We start from the raw sequence: 24984 nt of genomic DNA, 5'->3' as shown, positions 1-24984 counted from the left end.
CCTCCAGCAAGCGGTGCAAGCACCAGCTAAAGTTTTCTGGAGTCTGAATTGTTCTCTGGCACTTGGCTGAACCATGTGTTTTCCTTGCTAAACTGGACCGCGCAAAATGTACTTTCCCATACTTGCTTGTCTTTGGGTCGTTTAGGTGTTGCTGGCACATCGGGATATTGATTCCTTGGTCTTGTTTCCTGGGGACCCACCTGACCGACTGCCACACGTGAAAACAAAAGGAGGGGCAGTCTAAGTGCACACCCAGGAGTGCTGGAGAATGAGGGCTTTTCTCTTTGCTGCTCTACGGTGCGGGTATGTTTTTGGTTTTGGGGTCAGGGTCCTTCATCTTCGTACATAAAATGGTACAATGACGTTACCCGCCGTAGAGCTGCTAGAAGGAAATATGGAATTAATCTGTGTCGAGTTTGTTCATTGTTGCTGCCTTCCTTCCTCCCTTCTTCCGTCCTTATAAATGCATCTATCTCACCAATGAGTGTCCTTAGAATGAACACTATTTGGAAATCGTCGTAATGCAAGACAGCACGGTCATATAGATTTTAGTAGGACACACATCTAGCAATGAGTCGAATGATACTACAAGTGAGGTAACAGTTCATATCTGATTGTTCCCTCCAATGGAAAGGCAGCAGCTAATGTAAAGGTGCAGCTAAACCAAAGGCAGATAGTTAAAAACAGCCATAACCTGCTTCTGTGCTTTCATTTTATACTTGTGTCTAAATATTCATGTGAGAATTGATGTCAATTCACATGATAGAAAGAAACGTGCTGCCCAAATAACCACAATGCAAGAGACCACATCAGTTTTGGAATATTTGTGTGTAAATGTTGCTCACTTTGAAAGAATTTAGGAAAATTTAACTATTAAATTCGTAATTTTATCCAAAGCTTAGAGGTGTTAACATTTCGAGAACTTTTGAATGTTTGGAGACAATTTCTTATTTCAAAATTATCCCTATAGGAGGACCTGGCTGGCTGAGTCAGTAGAGTTTGCAACTCTTGTTCTCAGGTTGTGAATATGAGCCCTGCGTTGGGTGTAGAGAGTAATTAAATAAAAATTTTGAGGGATCCCTGAGTGGCTCAGCTGGTAAGGCGTCCAATTTCTGCTCAGGTCATGATCTCATGGGCTCTGTGCTGACAGCTCCAGGCCTGGAACCTGCTACAGATTCTGTGTCTCTGTCTCTTACTGCCCCTCCCTTGCTCGTGCTCGGTGTCTCTCTCAAAAACAAATAAGGCATTAAAAAAAAATCTTGAGGGGCACACAGGTGGCGCAATCGGTTAAGTCTCCAACTTAACCATGGGTTTGTCAGTTTGAACCCCACTTTGGGGTTTGTGCTGACAGCTCTAAGCCTGTAGATGCTTCAGATTCTGGGTCCTCTTCTCTCTCTGCTCCTTCCTCACTGGCACTCTTTCTCTCCCTCTCTTAAAAATGAAGAAACATTAAAAAATATAAAATAAATAAAATAAATCTGGCAAAAATATAAAATCATCTCTATGGTGTATAATTAGTTAGATTAAGGGATCTTGATGCCTAATATTGAGAGAAATGCTCATTGTTTGATAAATGCATAATTTAATGAATTGGAAATGAGGAACAGCAACAAATCATCCTCTGGACACAAAATAGCTCCAATACATACACCTGGCTCCCATCCTACCCCGAACAAGTTTGTACTGGGGGTGGGGGAATATGGGAGTGTTTGTGGCAGGAACTTGGACCCTAAGCAATCTGGTTGGACATCTGTGAGCCCCTGTTTCCATATCAGTGAAACAGTAAACACTTGCATTGGGCTAAATTGTGCAGAGCACGGATTCTTTCCTTGGCTGGGTTTGGCCTACTGATGAGCTCATTGAAGGCATTCTTTGTTTCTATTATAGTGTTTTTTATTTCTAGCCTTAATTTTTTACCTTTTCTTAAGAAATTCCAGGGGCTTCTGGGTGGCTCAGTCAGTTGGGCGTCCGACTTTGGCTCAGGTCATGATCACACGGTTTGTGGGGTCGGGCTCTGTGCTGGCAGCTAGCTCAGAGCCTGGAGCCTGCTTTGGATGCTGTGTCTCCCTCTTTCTCTGATCCTCCCCTGCTCATGCTATCTCTCTCTCTCTCTCAGAAATAAATAAAACATAAAAAAATAATAATAATTTCCATCTTTGCTTACATTATCCATCTATTCCTGCATTTTGTCAATTTTTTCATCTAGAGCCCTTACCATCTTAATCATTGCTATTTTACACCCCTGTCTGAGAATTCCAATATCTGTATCATATCTGAATGTCGTTCTGATGATTGCTTTGTGTGTCTTCAGACTGGTTTTTTTCTTGTTTTTGACATGCCTTGTCATTTGTTGTTGAACACCACACACGTTTGGTAAGAGGAACTAGGCAATAGGAGGGTTTTTTAAAATTTCAGTCTTTAGTGGGACTGGGTCTCAGGAGCATATCTCCAGTGCTAGTTTCTTTCTTTCTTTTTATTTTTTTTTCCCTTGACCCCCAACTGCCTTCCCTGGCTACAGCATGTTCAGTGTACTTCCCTGAAGCCCTGACCCCTGTTGACTATACTTCTGCCACTCAGGCGAGAGAAAAAGGCTAGAGGGAGCTGAAATGGGAGCACTGTCCTTTCCCCACCTGGAAATGGTTCTAGCAGTCTTTACTCCTAAAGTGTTAGTTTTTGTAGGGAAATGGTTCTGGGTATATTTCACTAGGGTTATCATTCTGGCCATAGGACACCTCCTCTCTCCACTCCTTGCTAACTGGTATGATGTGCGGTTCTAGACCAAACTGTCAAGAAAGAACTCTTGAGACATTACTGGTGCAAAAAAAAGTGGTTTTCTTCAAGCACAGGGACAGATAGAGCCTTTGGGCAGATAGAGCTGTTCCAGGATTGTGGGAAGTGATTGGTTTATAGTTTTAAGTTGAGGGGGTAGAGACAAAGGAAGTTTACAAAGTTGTTTTCATATGCTAAAGAAGATTCACAGGATCCTGGATGCCTAGCTAATGTCAAACTAAGATTGTAGTTGGTTTCGTTTTGTTTTTTCTCTAGAAAGGTATTAACACTAAGACAGTTGGGAGTTCTTGGAGGAATGTCACACTCTGCCTGTCTTGACTATTTGTCAATGGGCTGTAAGCTGCAAGGAAATTTAATTTTATCTACCTTTCTTTTGCCTTTTTTCTCAATTATCACTAACAACTGAAGATCAGAGAAATACCAGTTCACTAAGTGCATATTGGACATGCCCAGGATGGAATCCATAGGGTCACTGCCAAGGAGATGGGGATGAGATTCACTGTAGGCCAGGAGAGTTCAGACTTGAGATCCCTGAGCAGGTGTGACTACAAAGTGACAAGGTAGGTCTCTTGGCCACTTATCTGTTTGGGGGATTTGGTACAGCCTTAGCCTCTGGTGACAGGAGAGCACCATGTTGGGTGGCAGGTCTTGGGGCTAGTTATACCTGGACCCTAACCCCCCGGAATGCACAAGTGGCTGTCATCAAATATCATGTTAAAAAGACATTTTAAGGGGCACCTGGGTGGCTTAGTCGGTTAAGCGTCCGACTTTCGCTTAGGTCATGATCTCGCGGTTCGAGCCCCGCATGGGGCTCTGTGCTGACTGCCAGCTCGGAGCCTGGAGCCTGTTTCAGAGTCTGTATCTCCCCCTCTCTCTGACCCTTCCCTGCTCATGCTGTCTCTCTCTCTCTCCTAGAAATAAATTAAAAAATATATATATATATAAAAAAGACATTTTAGGGATGCTTGACCAAGTCAGGGCACATTAAGGGGAGACTGGCATTGGAGGACCTGAGAGAAAGAGATGAGGGCATGAAGGGAGGGTGAGATATGAGGCCCAGGTGGTGGGCACAGCAAGGGACTGGGATCAGGAGAGAAACGGAGAGTGGGAAGACACTCTGGAGTGTCCAGTGTATAAAAAGACACAAGCCCAGGGGTGCCTGGGTGGCTTAGTCGGTTGAGCGTCCGACTTTCGCTTGGGTCATGGCCTTGCGGTTCGTGGGTTCCGGCCCCGCGTCGGGCTCTGTGCTGACTGCCGGCTCGGAGCCTGGAGCCTGTTTCAGTCTGTGACTCCCTTTCTCTCTGGCCCTCCCCTGTTCGCGCTGTCTCTCTCTCTCTCCTAGAAATAAATAAAAAACATTAAAAAAAAAAAAAAAGACACAAGCCCAATGGAGTAATTTGATGCCAACAAGACAGCAAACCAAGACACAAGTGATCCAAAGCGCCTAAGCAATAGGATATTCGTAAGTTCCTTAGTGTATATGCAAGCTCCCTGTCTCCACTCTCTAATACGCTAAATACAAGCTTCCTGTACTAACCCCCCTGGGAGTCAGTGCTTTAAGAGCTATCTCCTTGGAGAACTGGACAGCAACATGCAGAAGAATGAAACTAGATAATTTTATCACACCATACACAAAAATAAACTCAAAATGGATAAAGGACCTGAATGTGAGACAGGAAACCATCAAAACCCTAGAGGTGAAAGCAGGAAACCACCTCCTTGACCTCAACCACAGCAATTTATTACTCAACACATCCCCCAAAGGCAAGAGAATCAAGAGCAAGAATGAACCATTGGGACCTCATCAAGATTAAAATCTTCTGCAAGGCAAAGGAAACAATCCATAAAACTAATAGGTAACCGACGGAATGGAAAAAGATAGTTGCAAATGACATATCAGATAAAGGGCTAGTATCCAAAATCTATAAGGAACTCACCAAACTCCACACCCGAAAAACAAACAATCCAGTGAAGAAATGGGCAGAAGATATGAACAGACACTTCTCCAAAGAGGACATCCAGATGGCCAACAGACACATGAAACGATGCTCAGCGCCACTCATCATCAGGGAAATACAAATCAAAACCACAATGAGATATCACCTCACGCCGGTCAGAGTGGCTAAAATGAGCAAATCAGAGAACTCTAGATGCTGGCGAGGATGTGGAGAAACGGGCACCCTCCTACACTGTTGGTGGGAATGTAAACTGGTGCAGCCCTTCTGGAAAACAGTATGGAGGCTCCTCAAAACATTAACAATAGAACTCCCCTAGGACCCAGCAATAGCACTGCTAGGAATTTACCCAAGGGATACAGGAGTGCTGATGCATAGGGACACATGGACCCCAATGTTCATAGCAGCACTTTCAACAATAGCCAAAACAAGGAAAGAGCCTAAATGCCCATCAACTGATGAATGAATCAAGAAGATGTGGTTTATCTATACCATGGAATACTCCATGGCAATGAGAAAGAATGAAATCTGGCCATGTGTAGCAACTTGGATGGAATTTGAGGGTGTTATGCTGAGCAAAATAAGTCAGGCAGAGAAGGACAGATACTATATGTTTGCACGTATAGGAGGATTAGGAGGAACTTAACGGAGGACCACAGGGGAGAAGAAGGGGAAATGATGGGGAGAGGGAGGGAGGCAAACCATGAGAGACTCTTGAATGCTGAGAACAAACTGAGGGCTGATGGGGAGTGGGGGGGAGGGGAGGGGGGGTGTTGGGCATGGAGGAGAGCACTTGTGGGGATGAGCACTGGGTGTTATATGGAAACCAACTTGACAATAACCTATTTAAATAAATAAGTAAGTAAGTAAATAAATAAATAAATAAGCGAGCTATCTCCCTGGTTCCTTACTTGTTAGTAACAGGTAATTAAAAGTTCTTCAACACTTCCCTGGGTTTTCAATTTAATGCACACCAAACAGTGTACCCCTGACACTTTGACAAAGGAGCACACTGTATACAATCAAATTGTCCTGGGGGTTCTTTTGTGAAATCCAGGCAAGCCTCTAACCATGGAATGCATTCTTACAGTCCTCACCATCCACAAGTGGGGAGATGCAAGACATTACCTCCCAACTATGTGAAGAGAAACGTCTACACTGACTCAAATTGTCAGTATCAAATGATATGGTAATTCTTCTGTATCTGGTTTCCAAACCCACATGCTTCAAACTTGCATAAAATATATGCACATGTCCAGCTGGATGCAAAATACAACATGGGAAGAAGAGGCAAAGTTTCAGCCCAAAGTAAGCCAGGCTGACCTGAGCTTGCTCAGGTTCCTCCTATTATAAGCTGTGTGAGCTTGGGCCCGAGGCCCCCTGTCTATGATGTACAGTTCCTCACGTCTAAAGTAGTGGACTAAGAACCAGCTCACAGTTGTTGGGAGGATCAACGTACAGCTTCTTGCCCAGGCAGCCTGGCATTAATGCTGGGGGCCTCCATGACTTGTGGTAAAGATTACACCTTGTCTTGGGCCACACCCCCAACAGTGTTGCAGCCCTCCATACCCGGGAGCCAGAAAGTTGCCACCAGCACCCGCACTGCACGCGGGTTTAGACGGTTCCATTCTTGAGAGCTGCGGGGGCCGGAACCTCACTTGCTCCTGCCCTCCCTTCCCACTCTCAGGGCAGCTGACTGCTGGGGCTGGTGGTAACGAGGAAGCTGGAACTGTCCAGTCTGGGCCTGAAAGGGTGGGGAGAGGGATTAGCCCAAGTGCTCACACCAAATCACACCCTTTCTTTGGTGTCAACAGTCTGGTGCTAAACATAGGCTCGGGTTTCACAAAGGCTCTCCCAGGATGGCTGCACTCATAGGGCCTTTCACCAGTGTGCCCCTTCTGGTGTTGATTTAGATTATAACCTCGGTGGAAAGCTTTTCCATACTCCATGCACTTATAAGGCCCTTCCCCAGAGTGAATTTTATGACCTTTTGAATTTACACGTGTGGCTGAAAGCCTTCCTACTCTCCTTACTCATGTAGGATGTTTCTCTAGTGTGAATTTTTTGGTGATCACCAAGGGTTGATTTCTCTTGGCAGACATTTCTTTTTTTTTCTTTTCTTTTTTTTAATGTTTTATTTATTTCTAGGAGAGAGACAGAGAGAGAGACAGCGTGAGCAGGGGAGGGTCAGAGAGAGAGGGAGTCACAGACTGAAACAGGCTCCAGGCTCTGAGCTGGCAGTCAGCACAGAGCCCGACGCGGGGCTCGAACCCACGAACTATGAGATCGTGACCTAAGCGAAAGTTGGACACTTAACCGACTAAGCCACCCAGGCGCCCCTCTTGGCAGACATTTCTATTTGTTGGGCATCTACATGGTCTCTCTTCAGGGTAAGTCAGGTGGCTAAGAAGGGTGACGCTCCTCAGGAAGGCTGTCCCCAGTGGCTGCACTTGAAGGGCTTCTCTGCAGTGAACTTTGGGAACTGCCAAATAACGGGGCTGGGTGGGAAGGCCTCCCTGAGCTTGGTGTTCCCACACAACTTCCTACTGCTGCGGGTGGATGGGTGTTAGGTTATGGCTGCACAGCTTCTCTGCAGTATGTGCTCATCACAGGAGAGAAATTTCTCTCCATATTGAAGTCGATTGTTTCAGCTGAAGGTTTAAGTGGAACCAAAATTATTTCCTGTATGCCCCACACATGTGCAGTTTCTGTCCAGGGGCTGTTCCCATGCTTCTCCAAGGATAAAGTCTCTGAAGACTTAACTACCTGTGTTACAGGGGTGGACCTTCTGGCTAGAAGGAGCAGATTTGGGAGTCCAGACTTGTGATGTGATTTTTCTAGAAACTTCAGATTCCGACAGTATCTCCTTATCTTCCTTTCCACATGAACTACCTGAAAATAGGGAAATGCCCTTTATAAAATTGTTTTTTATTTTTTAATTTTTTTTAAATAAAATAAAATATTTTATTTACTTCTGAGAGAGAGAGAGAGAGAGGCAGCGTGAGCAGGGGAGAGTCAGAGAGAGAGGGGAAACAGAATCCGAAGCAGGCTCCAGGCTCTGACCTGAGCCGAAGTCGGATACTTGATTGACTGAGCCACCCAGGCACCCCTTAAATTTTTTAAAAATGTTTTCTTTATTTCTGAGAGAGAGAGAGAGAGAGAGAGAGANATTCCGACAGTATCTCCTTATCTTCCTTTCCACATGAACTACCTGAAAATAGGGAAATGCCCTTTATAAAATTGTTTTTTATTTTTTAATTTTTTTAAAATAAAATAAAATATTTTATTTACTTCTGAGAGAGAGAGAGAGAGAGAGAGCGAGCGAGCAGTGGAGGGTCAGAGAGAGGGAGATACAGAATCTGAAGCAGGCTCCAGGCTCTGAGCTGGCTGTCAGCACAGAGCCCAACCCGGGGCTCGAACCCATGAGCTTTGAGATCATGACCTGAGCCGAAGTCGGACACTTAACCGACTGAGCCACCCAGGCACCCCTAAAATTTTTTTTAAAGTTTATTTATTTATTGGGACGCCTAGGTGGCTCAGTCAGTTAGGCTGACTTTGGCTCAGGTCATGACCTCACTGTTCATGGGTTTGAGCCCCGCATCAGGCTCTGTGCTGACAGTTTGAAGCCTGGAGCCTGCTTTGGATTCTCCCTTTCTCTCTGCCGCTATCCGCTCATGCTCTATTGCTGTGTCTCAAAAAATAAGTACACGTGAGAGAGCAAGGGAGCAAGGAGGGGAGAGACACAGAGAGAAGGCAAAGGGAAGTCTGTTAATAGCTCTCTTCCTACTACAGGCTCTCCTTTCCAATGCAAATTAGGCAGTTGTGGGAAAGGCAGAGAGCGTTTCCAGCATCTGCTGGGTTTTGATTACTTTAAAAAATATTTATTTATTTTGAGAGAGAGAGGCAGAGAGAGAATCCCAAGCAGGCCCCGCGCTGCCAGTGCGGAACCCAATGCAGGAGTTGAATTCCCCAACTATGAGATCACAGCTCAAGCAGAAATCAAAAGTTGGACGCTTAACTGACTGAGTCACCCAGGTGCCCCTAACTCAAAATAATCTTTGGGGCACCTGGGTGGCTCAGTCATTTAAGTGTCTGGCTTCAGCTCAGGTCATGATCTCAGTTTGTGAGTTCAAGCCCCACTTTGGGCTCTGTGTTTACAGCTCAGAACCTGGAGCCTGCTTCAGATTCTGTGTCTCCCTCTCTCTCTGCTCCTCCCCCACTCATGCTCTCTGTCTCTTTCTCGAAAATAAAATAGAAACATTTTTAAAAATTAAAAAAAAACTTTATGCCAAAGCGGCCCATCTTGGGGCAGCCTGTCCTTGGCCCCTTCAGAATCTACCCAAGGAAAATGAAAACATACATCTATAGAAAGACTTGTAAGCAGACGTGCCTAGCAGCACTATTTATAATGGTCAACAACTGTTGTCTATCAATTAATCACAAATAAAATGTGGTATATACATACATGGGACTATTATTCAGCAATCAAATGGAAAAAATACTGATATATAACATAACATGAATAAATCTCAAGAACCAACTAAGCCAGTTAGGCACCCTCACAATAAAGTTTAAAAAGCAAAAACAAAACCAAACCACAATAAGAAACCAAAAACCAAAATGTACCTCAAGAACATTATGCTAAGTGATAGAAATGACACACAAAGGGATATATATTATATGATTTCATTGCTACCAAAAAGAAGGAAAGGCAAAAGTATAGAGACATAACATGGATTAGTGATTGCCAGGGGCTGGGGAAGGGAGTGGTTTTGACTATGTAAGTGTCCAGGGGCACCTGGGTGCCTCAGTTGGTTAGGCGTCCTACTCTTGATTTTGGCTCAATTTATGATCTCGCGGGTTCCCCAAGTCGGGCTGTGCGCTGCTGCTTGGGATTCTCTCTTTCTGCTCCTCCTCGGCTCATGCTCTCTCAAATTAAATAAATAAACTTTAAAAAAAAAAAAAAAGTGTTCAGGGTACCTGGGAGGCTCAGTAGGTTAAGTGTCCGACTTCGGCTCAGGTCATGATCTCAGTTTGTGGGTTCGAGCCCCGCGTCTGTGCTGACTGCTAGCTCAGAGCCTGGAGCCAGTTTCGGATTCTGTGTCTCCCTCTCTCTCTGACCCTCCCCTGTTCATGCTGCCTCTCTCTCTCTCAATCAGAAATAAATAAAACATAAAAAATTGTTTTCAAAAGTGTTCAAAGGCACATTTTGAGGCAATGGGAATGGGGTGAGATAATAATGGTTGTACAACTCTATAATTTTACTAAAAACCATTAATTATGCAATTCTTTTTTATTTTAATTTTTTTACATTTATTTATTTTTGAGAGACAGAGACAGAGAGAGCATGAGCAGGGGAGGGGCAGGGGGTGAGGGAGACAAAGAATCTGAAACAGGCTCCAGGCTCTGAGCTGTCAGCACAGAGCCCAACGTGGGGCTCAAACTCACAAACTGTAAGATCCAAAATCGGACACTTAACTGACTGAGCCACCCAGGGCCCCTAATTATGCAATTCTAATGAAGGTATTTTATAATATGTAAATTATATCTCAATAAAGCCATTTAACGAAAAGGACTATGGGCTGTTCCTTCTCACGGTCCTGGAGTTCCTGACCACATGGCGATGACCAGAAGTATCCAGCCTACTAACAGAGGACAGGAATGCATAAAAAATTTGTTGAGTACAGCTGTGGGAGATATACAGATCTACACCTGCACACCTTAAATTTTTTTTTTTTTAATGTTTATTTACTTATGAGAGAGAGACAGAGCATGAACAGGTGAGGGGCAGACAGAGAGGAAGACATAGAAGCCGGAGCAGGCTCCAGGCTCGGAGCTGTCAGCACACAACCCGACACAGGACTCGAACCCATGAACCCCGATATGACCTGAGCCAAAGTCAGACACTTAACCAACTAAGTCACCCAGGCACCCCAACATCTGCACACCTCAATCCTGCAAAGGCCCAGACATCAAAACAGTTCACCAGGCTCCCCACACCTTATTTCCTCACATTCAGTATTCTTTACCCATTTACAGTACAGTACTCAATTCATCCTTGTACAAACACAAGTGGGTGCTATTTTACCAGGGTCTGGCCTTCAGAGTGCTTCCTTTCAACACTGCTTGGTGGGAGAGACATCTCCTGAAATAGAGACCATTAACTTGCTCCTTCCAGACCAGCCACTGCCTTTTCCAGGTGAACTCCAGGTGAGAACCTTCAGAACACAGCGGCTTTCATTCTTTGTCAGAGGACACGGGGTAGAAGTGCAAACTGGGTCACATCTGGACAGAAATGCTCCATGCCTTACTGTTGTGCCCTATGTCAGGTGCTATAGGGGCCCTGACGACCAGTCTGAAAACACCTCTATTCTGTTTTCAATCCACTCCTGAAAACAGGACTCCAATACCAAAGGTGAATGGGTGATGTATTCATTATCAGATAGTCCAGAGCAGTCTGAGGTCATGGTACCAGAGCTGGGTAATGATAGGAACACATAAAATCTATGTTATGAGTACCTGGAGAAACTCAGAGAAGGCGTCATGGATGTCAAAGGCGGATTTCACAAGGTCCATAAACTATGGGAAAACTTCCCTAGAAGCCCTCCGGAAACTATCTCAGAGCAAGAGTTGTGTCCCTGCCAAACTCAGTCATGAGCGAGCAGCAGGACATAACTTCAGTGGGGCCACCACCATCCAAGCAGGGAACAGGGGCTGCTTACACTGAGTAATAGGAGATGACCATGAAACACAGAAGGACATCGTCCATAGCACCCAGTGGTATGACAGTTGGTCACAAAGTAAGGCGTGGTCTCTACAGGCTTCCCCACACAGGGCATTCATGGAGTATGTCTGCAGGAATACATTCTGGGGAGCTGGGTGGATTAGTCGGTTGAGCAGCCAACTCTTGATTTCGGTTCAGGTCATGATCTCATGGTTGTGGGTTTGAGCCCGTATCAGGCTTTGTGCTCAGAGGACATAGTCTGCTTTGGATCCTTGTCTTTCAATCTGCCTCTCCCCACCCCTCAAAAATAAATAAATGTTAAAAAAAATTTTTTTTCGGGGCGCCTGGGTGGCTTAGTCGGTTAAGCGTCCGACTTTCGCTTAGGTCATGGTCTCGCGGTTTGTGGGTTCGGGCCCCGCGTCGGGCTCTGTGCTGACTGCCAGCTCGGAGCCTGGAGCCTGTTTCAGTCTGTGACTCCCTCTCTCTCTGACCCTCCCCTGCTCACGCTGTCTCTCTCTCTCTCCTAGAAATAAATAAAACATTAAAAAAATTTAAAAAAAAAAAAATTTTTTTTCAAGTTCCTCTATACAAGGTATAACTTGTGGCTGAAGGTTATTCATGTATGGTCTTTTCCAGGTGTTAATTCTTTTATATTGAATAAAGTTTTTAAAATAGATTGATTTAAAATAAAATGTTAATGGGGCACCTGGGTGGCTCAGTCAGTTAAGCGTCTTTGGCTCAGGTCATGATCTCACACTTTGTGGGTTCGAGCCCCGTGTCAGGCTCTGTTTCAGATTCTGTATCTCCCTCTCTCTCTCTCTGACCCTCCCCTGCTCGCACTGTCTCTCTCTCTCTCTCAGAAATAAATGAAACATAAAACTTTAAGTCAAATAAAATGTTAAAAAAGGGGGGCAGGCAGCTGAAGACTTTACTAAATTCACTGCTCCTAAAATGCCTTTTCTCTAGTGAAGTTGTTGGTGCGGGCGGGCAGGGGACCTGACCATAAGAGGGGAGAAGGTGAAAGGCTGAGAGGTAAAAGACACAGAGGGATCAGCCAAGAAATGCGAGTCAAGGGAAAGTAGAATGAAGTTCCAGAAAACCGGAAAAGAGGTATGGCTACTCACTTTGGCACCAGGGTAACAAAGGGCACAGATCAGGTACCAGGTGAGAGACAAGACGGCTGCCACAGGCCCTCCCTTACCAGTCTTGCACTGACCAGGACTGGTCCTCCATGGGCCTCTCTGGTCATGGACTGATTCAAGCTGCCCTGTCCAGGTCTCCTTGCCATGTTCACCTTGGGTGACCACATTTAGGGTAGTACAGGCAGTCATTCTTATGGGGCATCAAATAGTTCGTGAGAGGTCAGCCCCAGGTATGTCATGATTCACCCATGACAGACCAAGGTGGGTAAGGATCACCTATGCATCTGGAGAACTGAACTTCACAAAATGAACAACCAGGAAAGATCTCAGGGGAAAGGCTCACTGTCCCCACTGTGATCATGTCAGTGTCCATGTGTCATCGCAGGGTCTGACAAAGCGCAGCTGGCAGAAAATCTGCTGGAATGAGGAAGTGTGACAGACGGGAGAGAAAAGCAACACAGCTTGATTGGGTCACTTGGCTAGATAATAACCACGCTGGATGTGATCTGCTAGGCAAGTTGTGGTACTTTTAATCCTTGACCATAAAAGATACTGGAGTTGTTTATACAGCAGCCTGGGAGGAGACGTATCAAGACACGGGGCAGCACCAGGCCCAGCGGCATATCCCATGGGGAACACAGTGGCCTAACCTGGTGAGGATGGTACCACGTCATGGTAGTAGCCCCACTCTGCCTCATGAAGGAGTCCCGCTTTTTCTGAAAGAAGTTATGTAACTTCCTTAAAGGTCACCGGGCCTCACTATCGCAGGCCAGGGAGCAGATGGATGTAACCTAAGCACTGGGCAGGTCTCCGTCCCGCAGCACCCTCCCTTTATTTCTGCCAGCCTTGTCCCCTGACATGCCTGCTCATCCTTCCATATCGGAAAGAGCGGGCCCTCCTCCTGGATGCGCCCTCTCCCCAGATCCATTGGTCTTGGAACAGCGCTTCTCCTTTCTGTACCCACCTCCTCCACCCAGCCACTGGTCCTTAGCCTGGGCACCCCACACTCACCTCAGGGCCATTTATGTGTAATCACAACCTAAGACTCTCCTTCCAAAATACCCTTCTCAGGCCCTTCCTTGGTCTAGGCCACCAGTGAACTGTAACCTGGAGATCAGAGGCCAAATCAAAATTCCCTATGTGTTCATGGGCACGTACGTCACTTCCACTTGGAGGTCCACATCTACAAAATCCAACTACTAATCTTCCCCAAAACATCCTCCTCTTGTCAAACTCCCATCTCCATGTACAATACCTCATTCTTCTGCAACATTCGGGATGGTCTTTTATCCATCATTTATATCCACTCTCCACATGTAGTATGAAATCCCATTAACCTCATCTTGAAAATCTAACCGAAATCTGATCACTTCTCTCATCTCTCCTACTTGTACTCTGGACAGGCCACCATCATAACTGGAAGAATAGTGCAGCAGCATCCTCATGAATCTGTCTTCAGCCTGGCCATGACCCATCTCCCACGGGTGTGTTCACTCAGGATGTTTACTTAGTATTCATTGGGATACTTTGAAAATCCTAAATCAAGATCATGGATATCGCTTCTGTGAAAAAAATTTCTATGACTCCCAGCACCCTCAGCCAGGAAACAGAGGCAGGACTCCTCTCCTCATGCAGTGGAAGAATGAAATCTTTCCTGAATGGTTCTCAGGTCAGTCTCACCTCCGAATCTTTGCACATGCAGATCCCTCTGTCTGTATCCTCTACATCTTAACATTCTGAATTCTGGGATGAAGACTCCCCATCTGCGAACGCTCCATCATCCAGAACACCGAGGCCTGTAGCTCAGTCGCGGACTCAGGACACTGGGACTCGGAGTCCAGTCGGGTGGAAGAATCCTTCAGCCGTGACTAGTCGATCAGCTGACTCACCACGCTCGCAGTCCAGCCACTTGCTGGTCATGACCTCGGAACGCGTGGCTTTGAGGCTCCGTCCCCCGCTCCATAAAGCAGACACAACGCCAAGGGCGACGACTCCCGGGCAGGCTCCGACGGAAGTCGGTGCAGACATCCCCGCGCGGTCGCCCCCCTACAGCCAAGGATATCCGGCTCCGGTAGTCGGGACATTCTCTGGGGTTAAGGGGCGCACAGGGTACGGAGGCGGGATCTCCCCGACTCCCGAGCTTTCCCTGCACCCGTTCCCGCGGGACCGGCGAGCCTCCCGAATACCAGCCACAGCCAGCCAACTTGGTGCCTCCGCCAATACAGACAAAACGGCAAGTTACCAAAAACACAACCGAATACCAGAAGTCACCAGCTGGCGCGGAGGTTCCGGAAACGCCCCTCCCCTAGGCTATCATTGGCCAGAGTCCGGACGGCGGCTCGGAAACGCCCCTCGCCTGGGTTCTCACTGGGAAGCTCTGAGTGGAAGCTTGGTGAGAGGCTTTCTGGGGAATGTAGTTCGCTACGCGTGAGCAGTGACGCGCACGCGCGTGTCCGTGCCCGTGTCCGTGTGCATGCGCGCGCGCACATGTGGGTGTCCTGATCTTCTGGGCTATGGCCCGGCGGCTCCGCTACTGGCTGTAGGAACTGGTGTGGTGGCGAGCGGCGGGTCTAGAGAGCATTTGCCTGCTCAGGGTGTGGGTGTTTCTGCGCTAGCAGCAGGGGATGGGGCGGGACTTCCGTAGTCGCCGTTGCAGTCTTTCCGGCGCAGTCGGTGGACTGGTTGGCAGTCGGCCGCTGGGACCAGAGACGGGCATAGGGAAGTGCCGGGACTGTCACTGCACCATTGCACGCACTTTTACCCTCGGCTAATGGCTCCTCCTTCCTGAGCCTTGGTTTCCCCAGATGTAGAACGGAGGTAACGTACTCCATCTTCGTCCCACGGTCCCTGGAGACAGCTCCCAGGCCCTTGGGTGCATTTTATACGGAGCCAGACTAAGGCTCTGAGTGCGACCGTTAGCACGCGATCGCCCCGGGCAGTGAGGGCGTAGGGTTTTGGATGAGCCCGCTGGGCTTGTCACTGTCGCCACCTTGCACGGCCCCGCCCACTCCACAGACTCTGACCAGGCCAGCAACCTCGGTGATGGACCCCGGGCAGGTGAGTGGAGGGTGCCCCAGCCACTCACCCGCTGGGATCCCTGCCCTCCCGATCCTGGAGCCCCTGTACAGAGAACGGTGGTATCCCGGACTCTTCGCCTACACTTGAGTCTGGAGTCCAGGGTCACTTTTCCTAGCATCCTGAATCCAGGCTGGACGTTATATGGATGGGTTCACTGTAAGTTGGCAGCCTCCTCAGAAGCTGCCCTGGCATAATCCGAAACCGACCCCATAGGTGGAGGGCAGGGAGAGAGTGAAGAAAGTGGCAGGTCTCTCCAGACTGGTTGATGCAGGTTTAATAAGCAAGGACAGGTACATAGGAAGCCTGCCTTCGGCAGCCACAAGAAGAGTAGATCTCCACACCAGTCCACTGAGTCTTAAAAGTTTATACAGAGACTTTAACTTGGTTCAATCAGGTATACCATCCAGATGGTTTTGGTGCCACATAACAATCTCAAGGCTATGTTCCGGGGGAATTTCTGGGAGTGGGGAAGAATACACATTCCAAGGACAGGAGGTGATGACAAGCCTCCCATTGCCCAGGTCCAGCTCATGGATCAACTGGCAGTCACTTCCTCTTGATGACCTCTCCCCAACATTCGTATTTCTGGAATCCTATGGGATAAGGTCTGGAAGGGTGTCCCAGGCAAAGGGACCAACATGTGGACATTTCTTGGAGGTGAGTATAAGGTGGAAGTGTTCAAGGAAGTGCAGGTCTGCATTTCATCTGGTGGACACAGAAAGCAGGCGGACAGGTATCAGCCTGGAATGGCAGGCTGAGGAGTTGGGTCTCTACTCTGAGAGTGGTGGGAATCCAGGGAAGTTTAGAGCAGAGGAGAGAGGTGATCTGATTTGTATCTTAATAGGCTCCCTCTGGTTGCCCAGTAGAGAACAGACTTGGTGTGGGGAGGGAGTGGAGGTGAAGTTGGAGGCAGAAGATCACTGAGTATTCCACTGAGTGACTGCAACAGTTCAAGTGTGTGTGCTTTGGTTGGTGGACCAGAGGTAGAAGTAGGAGAAATTTTTAGCTCCTGCATTTCCCTTTTAAGTAGGGGGGACTAGATTTCCTGATGTGAGGCAGTGAGATATCAGGGTTGACCCAGATAGGTTTATCAGGTGTGAAAGTTGGCGTGAGGAATAGATTTCAGAGGGAAGATGAAGAGTTGGGCTTTAGCTGTATTGTATTTGAGGTGTCCCATAGACTGCCAAGTAAGCTTTATGCCAGGTCTAGGCTGGAGACATCCAAGGATGGAAACTTGTGTGTTGACATTATGTGTGGCTGGGAGTTGACCAAAATGGTGACCACGCCTCTAACTAGAGACTAGACCTGGGATGAAAAAAAATGAAGCATGGAGGTAACAAAGATAGGATGACAGTGGGGCCTGAGATGAGACTGGTTTACCCCTCTACAGCTCACCAGGTTTTTGTGGCCATCCTCCTTGAGGTCTGGGTTTTTTTTTTTTTTTCAGGCTGGAGGAGTAATCAGGGGCAGAAAGGGTCAGTCTAAGCTAAGAGTCCCCAAGCCAAGGGTCTGGGATTTGTCTATCTGTGAACACAGCTGTGACTGCTGAGGGGAAAGCGTGTAGAAGGTAGAGGTGGAAGAGAGCAGGGCTATTTAAGATCTACTCATGGTTCTGGGGAGCTGAATGCTGAAGCAACAAGGCAAAGGGGGAAGTCATGAACCAGAAGTGATGACTGTCTCTGGCAGTGGCGATTTTTGGATATGTGGGGGCAAGCAAAAAAGGCTTAGCATTGGGTCCTGATTACCCTTGTTGGGTATGCCATGTGCATAGTGGGATATAGGAACTTGGGATATGCCTGTGGTGTGGACAGGGAGGGGGGTGGGAGCTGGGGAGTGGTTAGATAGGAAGATGGTATGGTCCAAAGAGTGACATGTACAATGTAAGGAAATGTGAATCAGTGGGCCCAGGGCCCTAGTACTAGAGGCTTAAGGGAGAAAAGAGTCCACGTTTTCTTAAACTTGGGAGATGTGATCTGGGGAATAAAAAGGAGCTTGTTTAGTGTGGAGAGGGGGTTCCTGGTAAGCCCAGAGCACAGACAGCATCTGTATCAGCTTTTTGTTCTTCTGGGTTGGATTGGATTGGCCTGGATACAGTAACTAGTGGGACTACAAGGAGAAAGGGACATCTGTGGTGCCAGGGTCTCTTATCTCCTCTGAGGTGAGGCCTGAGGAGGAGGAGGAGCTGTGGGTGGGTGAAAGAAGGATGGACTGAGAGAGTCACAAGAAGAGAAGTTGCCAGTGGTAGATGTAGCAGAACTTTGAGTCATAGGTCAAGGACCTAGATGTGTCTCTATTTGTTTGCTTTTCAGCCCATCTGTTGGCGCCCCAGCTTAGCTCTCTCATCATTGCAAAGCCCAGTGACCTTTGAAGATGTGGCCGTGTACTTTTCCAAGGAGGAGTGGGGCCTTCTTGATGCAGGCCAGAGGGACCTGTACCACAATGTTATGCTGGAGAATTTTGAGCTCATGACCTCACTTGGTAAGCCCTTTCTGCTCTGTCCCAACATGGTGACCAGCTTCTTCCCTTTTACCTCTTCTCATAGAGAGTTTTCTGTTCATCTCAAAGCTGGACCATTGGCACTGGTTCTTCCCAGGTTTCCTGTTATAGGTGCTATGGATGCTGGGGCTGTGCTGTGTGCATTCTCCTTGTCTCTCTTTAAGACAAGCCTCATAAGCAATCCTAATAGCTGTTGCCCAGGGGCCTTTTGGGAACAGAGGTTGGGGATCAGGAACATATGGTCTGTCTGAAGGATCCCACTAAGCTAGACCAGTTTTTTTTGGCTGAGTGACCCAGTAGGGAGCCATGCCCAGATTCTGTCCATTCCCCCATGAGACTTTTTTTTTTTTTTAAACAACTTTGTTGAGATATACCATAAAATTCATACTTCAGAATGTGGAATTCAGTGGTTTTTAGTGTATTTGCTCAGTTGTATAAATATCACCATAATCTTACATTTTTATCACCTAAACAGAAATTGTACCCGTTAATAATCATTCCCCATCTTCCCTTATCTCTTCTTCCTCAGCCTTAGACAACTGCTAATATACTTTATGACTATATAGATTTGCTTATTTTTAAACATTTCATATAAATGGAGTCACACAGTATATGTTTTTCTGTGTATGGGTTTCAGTAAGCATAATGTTGGTAAGGTTAATCCGTGTTGTAGCACATACCAGTACTTCATTCCTTTTTATGGCCAAATAATATTCCATTGTGGAGATATACAGTGGCTTGTTTATTAATTCATCAGTTGATGGGCAATTGTCTTGTTTCTACTTTTTGGCTGTTAAGAAAAATGTTGCTATGAAAATTCATGTACAAGTCTTTGTGTAAGTATGTTTTCATTTCTCTTGGGTAGATACATAGTGGAATTGCCAAGGTGTTTTCCAAATTGGTGGCACCATTTTATATTCCCATTACGGTGTATAAATGTTCCAATTTTTCTGCTTCCTCATCTTTTTTTTTAAATTTTTAATGTTTTTATCTATTTCTGAGAGAGAGAGAGAGAGACAGCATGAGTGGGGGAGGGTCAGAGAAAGAGAGGGGGAGACACAGAATCTGAGCTGGCTGTCAGCACAGAGCCTGACGCAGGGCTCAAACCCACGAACCACGAGATCATGACCTGAGCCGAAGTTGGACGCTCAACCGACTGAGCCACCCAGGTGCCCCTCTGCTTCCTTATCAACACTTGCTATTGTCTGTTTTCTTATAGCCTAGTGGGTGTGAAGTGATATCTCACTGTAGTTTGGTTTGCATTTCCCTAATGACTAATGATGTTCAGCAACTTTTCATGTGCTTGTTGGCCGTTTTTGTGTAAGGATATATACATATCTCTTTTTAAGAAATGTCTATTAAAGTCCTTTGTCCTTTCCTCTGGTGAGGCCTCCTTTATTCTGTAGCTTGGCTATCCCTGACCTACACAGTGGGCCCTTCATTCTTCTTCTGGCCCCCTTGACCTGTCACCATCCCTTGGACCCATTCTTGTATATGTCTAGCCACACATTTCTAATGAAGTAACCCTTTCCATCAAGTGGACCACTCAGTTTACCAGAAATTTTTCTGCTTTTAGGTTGTTGGCATGGAGTGGAAGATGAAGGGGCCCATTGCAAGCAGAGTGCTTCTATACAAGGGATGTTACAGGGCAGGATCCCCATTGCAAATCCTTCCACCCAGAAGGCTGACACTTGTGATACGTGTGGCCCATTCTTGAAAGACATTTTGCACCTGGATGAACATCAAAGAACATATCCTGAGGAGACCCTCTACACATGTGGAGCATGTGGAAGAGAGTTTTGGTTCAGTGTGACTCTTCACCCGCATCAGGAGAAGCACAGTAGAGAAAAGCCCTTCAGATGGAACAAGGACAAGGACTCATTTGTGGAAAGCTCTATGGTCCATCTACCAGAGAAGCGTTTCACTTGTGGGGAAGGTGGTGAGGATGCCTTGGACAGCCATGACCTCTTCCAGCATCCAGCCATTGATAGCAGTGGGAAGCCACATAGAGGCACAGAGTGCAGGAAGGCCTTCCCCTACAGTTCTAATCTTGAGCAGCTCTCAGAAGTTCATACTGCACAGGAGCTCTTCAAGTGCCGTGACTGTGGAAAAGCCTTTCAGAAGAGTTCCACCCTCCTCAACCACCTGAGAATTCACTCTGAAGAGACACCATTTAGGTACCCAACAGTTGAAAATTCCTTAGGGGAGAAATCAACCCTTGTTAATCACCAAAAATGTCATAATGAGGAGACAGGTCATGTGTGTAAAGAGTATGGGAAGACCTTCCGTCACTCTTCTAAACTGAGGAAGCACCAGAAGTTTCACACTGGAGGAAAACATTGTAAGTGTAATGACTGTGGGAAAACCTTCAGCCACAAACTCACACTTGTTCATCACCAGCGAATTCATACAGGAGAAAGACCTTATGAGTGCAGCGAATGTGGGAAAGCCTTTAATAACAAGTCGCACCTCACTCGACATGAGAAAATTCACACTGGAGAAAGGCCTTTTGAGTGCAGCAAATGTGGAAGAGCCTTCAGCCAAAGCTCCAATTTCCTTCGGCACCAGAAAGTTCACACCCAAGTAAGACCATATGAGTGCAATCAATGTGGTAAAGCCTTCAGCCGCAGCTCTGCTCTCATTCAACACTGGAGAGTTCACACTGGAGAAAGGCCTTATGAGTGCAGTGAGTGTGGAAGAGCTTTTAACAATAACTCCAACCTTGCTCAGCACCGGAAAGTTCACACTGGAGAACGGCCTTTTGAGTGCAGTGAATGTGGAAGAGACTTCAGCCAGAGCTCCCACCTCCTTCGACATCAGAAAGTTCACANGTGAATGTGGAAGAGACTTCAGCCAGAGCTCCCACCTCCTTCGACATCAGAAAGTTCACACTGGAGAACGGCCTTTTGAGTGCAGTGAATGTGGAAAAGCCTTCAGCAATAGCTCCACCCTAATTCAGCACCAGAAAGTGCATACCGGCCAAAGGCCTTATGAATGCAGTGAATGCAGAAAGGCCTTTAGCCGCAGCTCCAGCCTGATTCAACACTGGAGAACTCACACTGGGGAAAGGCCTTTTGAGTGCAGTGAATGTGGGAAAGCCTTTGCTCACAGTTCCAGTCTCATTGAGCACTGGAGAGTTCACACAAGAGAAAGGCCTTATGAGTGCAGTGAATGTGGGAAATTCTTTAGCCAGAACTCCATTCTCATTAAACATCAGAAAGTTCACACTGGAGAAAGGCCTTATCAGTGTAGCGAATGTGGGAAGTTCTTTAGCCGAAAGTCCAGCCTCATTTATCACTGGAGAGTTCACACTGGAGAAAGGCCTTATGAGTGCAGTGAATGCGGGAGAGCCTTCAGCAATAACTCTCACCTGGTTCGTCACCAGAGAGTTCACACACAGGAAAGACCCTATGAGTGCAGCCAATGTGGGAAAGCCTTTAGTGAACGATCCACACTTGTTCGACACCAAGTAGTACACACCAGAGAAAGGACTTATGAGTGTGGCCACTGTGGAAAAATCTTTAGCCGTCTCTGCAATCTTGCTCAGCATAAAAGGATTCATACCTGAGTGGAGTCTTATGGAAATGGTCCTTCTGAGAAGATCTTAAGCCAAGTCAAACTTTAGGCGGCAGAACATCCACAGAAAAGTTACCTATATGTACTACTAATTTGGAGAAGCCTTCAAAAGCTACTCTGGCCTTTCTCAGCAGCCCAGGGCTGAGCTATCTCCCCTCTGGAGCAAAAATCCCTTTCGAGTCTACCTGGATCCAAATATTTGCAGCAGTCATGTACATATGCATGGAGAAAACAGCTCTCTGTTCCTCCTTTCCACTTTCCTGGAGGGAATCAGACTTGTCCTGGCCCATTGGAATGCCTTCATTCCCATTGCCTCTGAGAGGGTTAGGAAATGAACAGACCCAGTCTGGTTGAGGGGCCTTGAGGGATGTCCAGTTTGGGCTTCTCAGGAAGACGCACGTTCCTCATGGATGTTGTCATGTCTGCATGTAATCCCAATAATGTGTCCACGGAGCCCACACATTACCCTCCCCTGGAACCACTTACCCTGGTCTTATCTATGCAGCATGATAATAAAGATCTTATTGATCAACCCAGATTAATCTTGGGGGTTGTAGTGGGGTAGGTTGAAAAAAGAAGCAGATAGAGTGGAGGATGGCTGATACAGGGCACCCAACAATATCTACCTCAGGGTATAAAAGGAACATAGGGAATTGCTCTATGATCTGTTGTGGCTTTCTTTGCATTGCATTTCAAAGACTGGGAAAAACTGAATGGTTCATAAAGTGAACATAGCGGCCTGTGTTTCAGAGTTACCTGAGGGCCCAGAGCTCGCCGGGAAGAAGAAAAATGTTAGTCTGCAACATTAGAATGGTCTGTTGGATTACGGGGCAGGTCCCAAGTTCAAAGAGAGAACTCGGTTTCTCCATGTGAGGAGAAGCTGCCTTCTGGTTCCTAATAAGGAGATATGACCCTGGGAGGCCAGTAAAGGCCTAGTGTGGATTAGAGAAACACGGTGTGAAGTAATAGGGAGTTGGGGAGACTAGGAAACTATAGGCCCGTGCCATCGGGGACAAAGGAGTAACCACTATCCTCCATTAAGTGTGGCTCTGCAGGGTGAGGCAAGTATAACTTAATCTCAGACCCACAGGGACCATTTGGGGAGGCCATCGGTAGTAGAGAAACACTGGCTGTGGAGAAGATGACTAGTAATCTAGAGGGAACTTTGCTGTTCTAAAGGTACGTCATTCTTACAAAATTTTACCAGACAAACAAAAGTTTGTTTATTATACAGAACAGAGAAAGTAACGTGATGATTCCAATTTGTATGACAGTTTTAAACCAGGACCTTAGGTCTGAAAGTAGTCAATTGAAATATTTGTCGGCACTCTTTCTGACTCAGGGAGGAAAAGTTCTCCCTAGGGAGGCATACCTGGAGTATGTACCCTCCTGGAAGTCTCCAATTAAACGAGGCCATGAAAACAGGAGAGGGAACACTGCCGGAGCACGCTGGAAGAATTAACCAAGGGGCGCCTGGGTGGCTTAGTCGGTTGAGCATCTGACTTTGGCTCAGGTCACAATCTCATAGTTCATGAGTTTGAGCCTCATGTCAGGCTCTGTGTTGACAGAGTGGAGCCTGGAGCCTGCTTTGGATTCTGTGACTCCCTCTCTGACCCTCTCCCACTCATGTTCTGTTTCTCTCCTCCCACCCCCAAAGATAAACAAACATTAAAATTTAAAAAAATAACCAAGTGCATTTGGGAGGATACAGTCTTAAGTATAAACATGAAGCAATAGCTGATCCACTTTTTGAAAAACAGCGAAACTTCAAAGATGTTTAAAAAAAATTTTTTTAATGTTTTATTTATTTCTGAGAGAGAGAGAGACAGCATGAGCGGGGGAGGGTCAGAGAGAGAGAGGGAGATACAGAATCTGAAACAGGCTCCAGGCTCTGAGCTAGCTGTCAGCACAGAGCCTGACGTGGGGCTCGAACCCACGAACCGTGAGATCATGACCTGAGCTGAAGTCGGATGCTTAACTGACTGAGCCACCCAGGTGCCCCACTTCAAAGATATTTTAAAACAGTCTTGTTATCTCAAAAGAACTGTGTGGAACCAAATATGTTACTGATAATACAGCCTATAAATTTTAAATTCAGGAACCAGGAATTTCAGTAAGAATCTCTGAATCTCGGTTAATAGTTCAGATTAAAGAAATATTTTTTGTGTGAAGGGGCCCCTGGGTGGCTCGGTCAGCTAAGCCTCTAGCTTCAGATATCAGTTCAGGTCATGATCTTACAGCTCATGAGTTCGAGCCCTGCACTGGGCTCTGTGCTGCCAGCACAAGACCTGTTTGGGATTCTGTCTCCCTTTCTCCTCTGCCCTTCCCCCCCTCAAAATAAAAAATTAAAATCTACAAACTAGCTTTAAACTATAAAACTAAATCTCATAAAGATAGATTTTTGTGAATTCTAAATCTTCTAACCCTTAGAAAAAGCAAGTGAAAAATTAATTTGTCACAGGATCACGATAAGGCTGTTCCCAAAAGCCCATAGTCAAAAGAAGAGGTTTCCCCGTTTGCAAGGGCTTGGAAAATGCAGACAGGGGCCCTGTCTTCCATAAAAGAGAGAGAAGCAGCAGCAGTGAGAAAAAAGGTACACAGACCTGATCCAAACATCTTGGAAGAGTTGTCTCATTATGTTGTCAGCTTGGAAAATCTTTATACTTTCAAATTAATAGGTGGTGTGCAGGTCCAGTCACTGTTTGGTTCTTTCTTTAGATGCATCAGGTAAATCCAAGAGACTGTTGCATAAGGCTTGGTTTGAAGTTCCTGATAAGGGCCTTTCCAGTGAGGCAGTAGAGTCTTCTGGAGCTGTCTTTTCCTGGTTGTAAGGTGTGATGCTTAAGGTTATTGTCTTCCAGGAGCACACTGTGAAAAGATTGCTCTACCAAAGCATGGTTACTTTTAACAGAAGCAACTGGGATTTTACAATATTCAAGCATATGTTCTTTGTTGTTTTATCAACTGTGGATCAAAGGAGGCATGGCCAAATGCATTGGCCATCCTGTGACTGTCACAAAGGGGGAGAGTCTGTGTTTGAAAAGGTGGGTCTGAGGTTTAGAAGGACTAGCAACTATGCTTGCAGCCAAAGTATTTGGAAGATCTCTACAAATTTTGCCAATTAAAAAATTTTAAAGCACATTTGTTCATTTTGAGAGAGCGAGAGCACTGTCAGCACTCAGCTCGACATGGGGCTCAACCCACACATCATGAGATCATGACC

The 24984-nt window shown here is 46.4% G+C and overlaps 1 protein-coding gene across 1 annotated transcript; it reads left to right on the top strand.

Moving 5' to 3' along the window:
• Nucleotides 1–15183: 15183 nt before the first annotated feature.
• Nucleotides 15184–22297, top strand: ZNF132 (zinc finger protein 132). The gene is made up of 4 exons (XM_039225535.1): nucleotides 15184–15668; nucleotides 17999–18167; nucleotides 19762–21000; nucleotides 21062–22297. The coding sequence occupies exons 1-4, from the start codon at nucleotides 15570–15572 to the stop codon at nucleotides 21751–21753; spliced, it is 2199 nt and encodes a 732-aa protein (XP_039081466.1). The 5' UTR covers nucleotides 15184–15569; the 3' UTR covers nucleotides 21754–22297.
• Nucleotides 22298–24984: the final 2687 nt, after the last annotated feature.

Source organism: Hyaena hyaena, unplaced genomic scaffold (genome assembly GCF_003009895.1).
Source record: "Hyaena hyaena isolate Hyena2069 unplaced genomic scaffold, ASM300989v1 scaffold_2290, whole genome shotgun sequence".
NCBI lineage: Eukaryota > Metazoa > Chordata > Mammalia > Carnivora > Hyaenidae > Hyaena > Hyaena hyaena.
This window is presented reverse-complemented; position numbering and strand designations above follow the sequence as displayed.